This window comes from Sceloporus undulatus, chromosome 4 (assembly GCF_019175285.1).
Source record: "Sceloporus undulatus isolate JIND9_A2432 ecotype Alabama chromosome 4, SceUnd_v1.1, whole genome shotgun sequence".
Lineage (NCBI taxonomy): Eukaryota > Metazoa > Chordata > Lepidosauria > Squamata > Phrynosomatidae > Sceloporus > Sceloporus undulatus.
Genome location: NC_056525.1, coordinates 96,768,668 through 96,776,485, shown reverse-complemented (window position 1 = coordinate 96,776,485; position 7,818 = coordinate 96,768,668). Strand labels below are relative to the sequence as shown.

The following is a 7,818-nucleotide window of genomic DNA, read 5'->3' as shown; positions in this document are numbered from 1 at the left end:
ATCCACCAACCAGAAAGAGGAGGAATGTAAATTCTGACTACCATGTACATACTTGAGTATAAGTCGAGAAATTTATGCCCTAAAATTGACCCGAAAATTTTGGGGTTGACTTATATCAAGGTCAATACATCAGTAGTGCTTAGAAGGGTCCTAAAGCAAGCAAGCCTGATAACCCAATCTCCATTGAACACCAGTTTCTTCCCCCTCCAATCCATTTTGCAATCCTTTGCGTCCAATCAGAAAACCTCTCCATTTAAGTCCACTTCCTGCTTCCTTTGCTCCGTTTTGCAAGACCTGGATTCCTATGGGAAAATCTCCCCATTTAAATCCACTTGATTTTTTCTCTGCTCCGTTTTGCAAGACCTGGTTTCCTATGGGAAAATCTCCCCATTTAAATCCACTTGATTTTTTCTCTGATCTGTTTTACAAGACCTGGCTTCCTATGGGGGAAAAAATCCCCATTTAAATTCACTTGCTTCTCTCTCTGTTCCCTTTTGCAAGACCTTGCTTCCCATGGGAAAAAAAACCCTCTCCATTTAAAACCACTTGCTTCTCTCTCTGCTCCCTTTTGCAAGACCTTGCTTCCTATGGAAACAACTCTCCATTTAATTCCACTTGCTTCCTTTCTCAATCTGATGTTAAAACCTCTCCTCCAGCACCTGGGAATAGGTTGGGAGAGGTCCACATAAGGAGAAGGAGGGATGGAAGTGGTGTTTCCCCCTTTCTATCCTTTCTTATAGCCTCCAAAGTTTTACCCTCGACTTATCCACGGGTCATATCAAAATCCAGGATTTTGACCCTGAAACCTTCCCTCGACTTATACATGAGATCGACTTGTACACGAATATATACCGTAGTACTCCTCACCCCCAAACCACTTTCCAAACTGTTCCAAAGGATTTCCTACCTCTATGCAGCAGAGGCTTAAATGATGTAACAGACTTTCAAGGGCACGAAGGAAATCAGCACTTCTCTTGATAATAAATACACTTGTCCCTCCATATTCGCTAGGGTTAGGGGCACAAGAGCCCCGTGAACATGGAAAAACCATAAATAACAAAAACACCACATTTTTACCTGAAAGGACACCTCTCTAGGAATCTCTAGGTCCTCCAGTGCAATTTTGTAGTCAATGTCCGACAGACACTGACCACAGAACTGCACTGGAGGCGTTACAAATGCCTAGTAGAATATTCTATCTAGGATTCTCTAGGTCTTTTAGTGCAACTTTTAGTTAAAGTTGACAATAGAGTTGCACTGGAGGACCTAGATATTCCTAGAGATAACATATTAATCAAATCAGTGAATAATCAAATCCGCAAATATGGAGGGATGAGTGTATATACTGAGCAATATTCCACTTAGGATGCTCTGCTAGCATAATTGAAGCTAGAACCAGCCCAATGTTTTGGTCTCCTATTTAGTAAATATGTTACGTTATATTTATTTTTGTAGGTCTAAGAAATGGAAACTACTGAGCCATGCACTGAGTAAACTTTTTTTGATCTTCCTTGTATACTGGAACATAGCCCTACATGTTTACCATTTGCTGCCTTGCTTCTTCAAAGGCACGCTTTTCTTCTTCCAAACGTAGTCTTGCCTCCTCTTCTGCTTGCCTCCTCTGATGTTCTTGTCTTTGTTTTTCCAGTTCCTCAAATGTTAATTTCACTTTACCAGGAGATGGAGAATCTTTTCTTTCACTATCAGGATTTTCTTCTTCATCCTGTACAGAAAATTTATTACTCAAGACTTAAACCTTCATGATACTAATGTACACACTTAACATCTCTCCTTTCCATGCTCTTGAGCCCACTTACCTGGAAGTGAGTTATCTTGTAATCAGTAAGCCTAACTATCATGTAAACATGCTTATGATCACCATGCAAGGGGTATTTCCCCCAGTTTGCTTACCACATCTGGTGAAAAATATATGACTTCCCTGAGAGCTTGCTTTTCCTGCTCATATCTCAAACGTTTCTCTTCTTCAAGTTTTCGTCTTTCTTGTTCTTCTCTCTCTCTCTCTAGGTCCTCAAAACTTATTTTCATCTTCCCAGGTGTTTTGCTAGGTTTTACAGGAACTACTGTCACTAGCAAAGAATCATCACCTTCCTGTTGTCAAAAACAAATGTTGCCATGAACATTTGGACAGTGCAGCTACTACTGCCTGTGAATAGTTGCAATTCCACCAAAATGTTCACTTTCCTGTAGAGTGGGAGACCAGTCTGTGGCCACTGTAGAACTAAACCAGCTTCCAATGGTCAGCTAGCCTTTAGATAGTAACAGGATATTGGGGAAAGATTAACAGAATGTCTGGAAAACATTCATAAGAACCTTGAACACATATTGCACTTGGATTGCACTTTTGAATGATGAAAAAGATAATGAATGAGTTAGATACACATATTTCAATGAACACGGGCTCCTTCCTTATGCGGAAAAGATCTGGATACTCCTGCTGGAGGAAGAAGGTGTTTTTGTTTCTCGTTGCTCCATGACCGGTAGAAAACTACAGCAAAGAGTTGGACAGGGGAAGGCAAATTGATAAAAAGTATATTTTCCCCTTTTATAGGTTACTGTTTCATGAGAGGAACTCTGCTCATGAAACATTCAGATTATACAAATTACAGATAAATCTGTGTGGTCCTTACAACCATCCTGCACGGCAGGACAATGTTGTTCCTATATTGTTGATAGAGAAGCTGGGTTTTGCTTAGCCCTGCCCAGTAAGTTCATGACAGAGGTTATATACCAACTGGAGAGTCTCTCATTGTTAAATCAGTCTGCTACTATATGACATAGGCTTATACAACTTTGACTACTAAAGGAATCTGTTCTAAAATGTACTAAAATGTACAGTACCTAGCTTTTTCAGAAACAGCCACCACAGTTAGTACTGCCCTAAAGCATAAAGCATAAGGAATAAAGTTCTCCTGAAAACAAGTTAACAGTACTGTCTACAATATTAATTCAAAGTATCTTCTCCTCAAACATTCAGTTAAGTTCAGTTCATTCCACTAAAAATTAAGTCCAGAGAGAAGCAGAGCATCCCATTTGCAAGAGAGATACCAATGACAAGGTATTAAAACTGATGGGAATCATCTTAAGGAGACTGACATGTTTAAAAATGAAGCATAACCTGCAGCATCTCAAGCATTAAAAAAAACCCAAAACAAAATCAGAAACCAAAGTTTCGTACCTCTTTTAAATGCTGATCTTCGATGAAATTTCAATGAATCAGATTAGATATGGTACTCAGCATTACTGAGAAATGTCCTGTATCTAACATTTATTTTATGTTAGTTTTTTAAAGAATGTAGAAATGTCTTAAAGAGTATCTTATGGGAAAGGCATTCATAATATGCATCTTTAGTTGATGTGGTCAAAATGAAGCACTATACTGCAATATATGGAACCACCCCTCAAGCACAGCTGTGCTACTCCAGGCTTTAAAAATCATACGACAATGATCATCACAGCTCTTTAGGGTGCATGCAAGAAATAGGTCATATGGATTCTTAATTACATACTGGGGCAGCAGCACAGAGTCTACAGCAAAACTGCCTAAATCACACAGTAGAGCCTTGCAGCAGTCTTTGTGTGTAACTGAATGCACCTCACCCTTGGTGCATAAGAAATTACAGCTATCATCTGGTTGACTACCAGCAAAACAGAGTTCTAGCAGCAGCTATGAAATCATGGCAAGGTACCTTAAAATTGCTAGTTAACCTCTTTTGTGCTAAGATATAGGTGCTCCTACTTAATAGTATTACACATTGGGTTGTTAGTGCATTTGCAATTTTAAAAACTACCCAAGATGATAAGCAGTTCTCTTGTAGGTACACCAGAAGTGTCATTTCTATCCCATGCTTCTTCCATCCTTGTACTCAAAGTACCATGCACAAAGTGGCACTCACATCCAAACAATGACCAAACCAACACCTACTCAGCTTAACCGGGGTCTCTACAACCTACCTAAGTTTTAATTATTAAAATGGTATCAATTTACATGAGTAAACTTAAGTTCTAAATGATCCTGCAACTAATTTTAATATAAGAAGCTCTGGAGACTTTTATCCTTATAAATCCTTAGAAAGGGAGCTTAATTAATTGTAAAAGCCTGAAATTTAACTGACTTCAAAGCTTTTTCGTGAGTAATAAATAACATGACAAGACATATTTTTGTTGTATGCCTGTTGAAATGTTTGTATGAACATTACTAAATTTTAAAAAATGGGCAAAAATTCAACCAGTAGCAGATGAACTTGTAATCCTGTTACTGTAAGTAGGTATGCTTCGCCTGATACACTGGTACCAGGATAGCGCTATCTGAATATACCCACTTACAATGCGAATGTAATGGTATTACATCAGTGCAGACAATAAATGGAATAGCCGTTTTGGTTCTATCAGATCACAACCTTTTCCTTGGAACAATATAATTCAAGACATTCCATCTATTCAATGCCAACAATTCGGTCATTCACCAGCTTCAGCCAATGACAAGATCAACCAGCAGATGGCAGTTCAGAATTCCACTCAAACTATCACAAAAGTTCAGAGTCTAAGATAAATATACGTTTTTCTTTCTAGCAAAGGATAAAGCACAGTAAATAAAAGTCAATAAGTCAACAAAAGTTAACACATAGAATATGGAGAGTAACAGTAATTCTGAAGTTACATTTACTCTAGACACCAGAGACAATGATCGATCTGAAAATATTCTGCTATCCAATCTGATCTCCTCTTTCCCAAAATGTTATCCAATACTCACAGAGCACTTTAAAAACATCTATTTCTACAGTAATAACAATGAATCATATATAGGCGAATGTTTCATTGTAAAGAAGTCTGATTACCTCCGATGACGATTCAGTTCCCGAATTGATTAATTGTTCATCAATCTATTAAATAAGAATTTTACACAACAGTGTTACTTTGGTTCTTTTTCTTTCATAAAATGAAAATATTGTGCAAATGGGTGAGTGATTATAAATCAAGAGATGACAATAAAAAGTATTAAATATGATACGCCTTCAACTTCCAATGCACACATGTAAATCTATGTGACTCCTGATCAGACATTTCTCTTCGGATAATACATCTCAGCTCCATCAGAAATTCAGGTGTCAGCATGCCTTACCTTCATCCAGCATGATGCAGTGGATTGAGTGTTGGACTGGAACCCTGAGTCACCAGGGCTTGAATCCCTGCTTGGCATGGAAACCCACTGGGTGACTGTGGGCAAGTCAAACTCTCAGCCTCAGAGGAAAACAATGGCAAACCTGATCTGAACAAAGCTTTTCTAGAAAACCCTGCCATAGCCTTAGATTTGCTGTAAGGTGGAAATGATTTGAAGTCACACAACAACCTCCAACTCCATGGAACAGTTTATCACCTACCAAGTCAAACCAGAGCTGATAAAATTTACTTCTGTGGACTGTAACTGTGGCCATACCTAGCAGATTCTAAGAGTTGTAATCCAAAGTATAAACTTTCCATAAACTGCATTCTCCCAGCCCAATGCAGGGTATGCAGCCAGGATTTTGAAAGGTATAGGGCTTTTTAACCCAGCTGACTGAACGAAGCCCACCAGCTTACAACTGAGACCTTGTTTTGATACTCTTAGCCAAGTTGGGCTATATTAGTGAATCACAATATGTGCAGGTTTGGTAATGAGTGAGCAGGGAATGCCTTTTTTATTGGAAAGTATGATTTCCTGGTATTCTCCCTATTTGTTTTGTGATCTGAAAAGGAGGGCTGGATCCTATAGTCACAGATATTCCATGTACACATAAACACAGTGCAGCCCAGCTTTGTTTTCTTCCCCATATCTAATGTGCTTACCAGGTCGAGTAATGTATGACCAAAGCTTTTACACGTTTGTTTGTTTGTTTCTTTCAGACATTCATATATCATGCTTCATCCAGTTTAGATCATGTGTGCACAGAATATACACACTCAACTTTGAGGAATATATACAATGTGGTGTACATCCCTTTAAAACATTCAGAAGCTATCAAGCTCTTGCTTTCTCTTTATTGAGGCACCATTAATGAATCTCACATACAAGTGACCGTCACACCTGGGAGGACTCTACCCCAGTCAACTATAAAATCTAGGATGTAAAGCCATCCTGAGCAGATCCCTCTAATTCAGTGAAACACACAGGGATCTAATTGGCAACAACCATTTACCACAGTCTGCTCATTTACACAGTTATTAGTGAAGTACTTTAGTTTACATCATGACAATGCTAATAATACTCCAGGGAAATCCTGGTAATTACAGTTTACTCCGCAACAATATTTATGCCACTACATTTTAAAACAAGATAATTCCAAGAAAATAAAGTTTCCACTGAAAGAGTAATGACCAAGCTAACTGTTACAGCTCCAAGGTTAACAAAATGTTTTTTTGTGGGGGTTTTGGGTTATGTGGCCATGTTCTAGAAGAGTTTGTTCCCGCAAACCCCACAAATAATTATGAATACCAGCCATGAAAGCCTTCGACTTCACATTACCAAAATATCATTGCAAAAGATCCAGGGCAAGATTCCTCATGGCATATATAGTACTTAATCCAAATACCATGTCTCTGTTATTATATGAATATCTGTCATTTTTGTGCCACCTGAAATATGAAGTAATGGCTTCCTAAAGCTGCATACAATCAAAGCAAGAGCATTGTATCAGCTTTTCAGTGGCTTCCATGTGGAAATACTAATGTCTAAAGGGAACCATAGAATGAAATTAATAAGAAGCAACAGAAATGCTTCATAATATGACTACATGTGTTAGTCTAGAAGTGGACAAGTAACCCAAAGAACTAGGGGCCTTACTGTTAACTCAAGATGCCAATATGGGCAGTTTCATTTATTGCTGGCAAGATTGATCATAAGGAATGCTAAAGCATCTAGTGGTATTTAATGTCTAGCCATGAGCTGTGACTGTTTCCATAAGACCTAGACAACAGTCATCAGTGAGGCCATAAATAGCATGTAGTTAACATTAGGTCAGGGCCATTTTAATCACTTGGCTACATTTCATCCCATAAAAACAAAGCAATTTTATTTTATTTTATGTTATTGGAATTATTTTTTACTACAAAACCTTAGAAATGCCTTTGAACTGGAAGTTGTTAGTCTTTTAAATTGTACAAATCCTATAAAGGAAATCCATATGCATTTAATGTTATACCATACCTGACCTTTTGCTAAGTTCATATCAGTGGACAGTATTCTTGGCTCTGTCTCTAGTCTTTTAACATGTTGTGCCTTACTGGCAGCACGATTTTATTACCAGTTTTCTACTGTCACATGACAATATGATCTAATAAGCAACCATACTCACACACAAAATCCTGTCTTTTTGTTGAGAAACCTCAGTCTTAAAAAAAGATATACATATCTTTTGGTATTGGGGTTCTGATAGATGCCATTCTCTTGGAAAGAGAACTGTGTTATATAAATTGCCTACTGTATCAACAAATAAACTAAGACATTAAAACTTTGCCTAATGTTTTGGGTGTTGTGAAGCTAGAGACAATTACCTTCTAGTATTCGGCTACAATGGGCCCTTGGTATCCACTGTGGTTTAGGTCCAGGGCCACCTGTGTATATCAAACTGTGGATGTTCAAGTCCCATTATATACAATGGCATAGTAAAATGGTGTCCCTTATATAAAATGGTAAAATCAAGGTTTGCTTTTTGGATTTTTTTTCAGCTGTGGATGGTTGAATCCATGGATACAGAGGGCCAACTATACTAAATTTACAACTGGATCCAGATTATCAATGGTGCGGTTCCTCCCATGGGAACT

At 38.1% G+C, this 7,818-nt stretch overlaps 1 protein-coding gene across 12 annotated transcripts in view; it reads right to left on the bottom strand.

The window, feature by feature from the left end:
- The window catches only part of NEXN (nexilin F-actin binding protein), a 44,563-nt gene that overhangs the window by 10,244 nt on the left and 26,501 nt on the right, over window positions 1-7,818 (bottom strand). For 9 of the 12 annotated variants that reach the window (XM_042465985.1, XM_042465982.1, XM_042465988.1 and 6 more), the window contains 3 exons: window positions 4,857-4,901; window positions 1,912-2,109; window positions 1,544-1,723 (listed from right to left, as the gene is read on the bottom strand). In XM_042465985.1, coding sequence (XP_042321919.1) covers window positions 1,544-1,723; window positions 1,912-2,109; window positions 4,857-4,901 — 423 coding nt within the window. The remainder of the gene's footprint in view (window positions 1-1,543; window positions 1,724-1,911; window positions 2,110-4,856; window positions 4,902-7,818) is intronic. The other 3 variants (XM_042465991.1, XM_042465987.1, XM_042465992.1) reach the window with 3 other exon arrangements.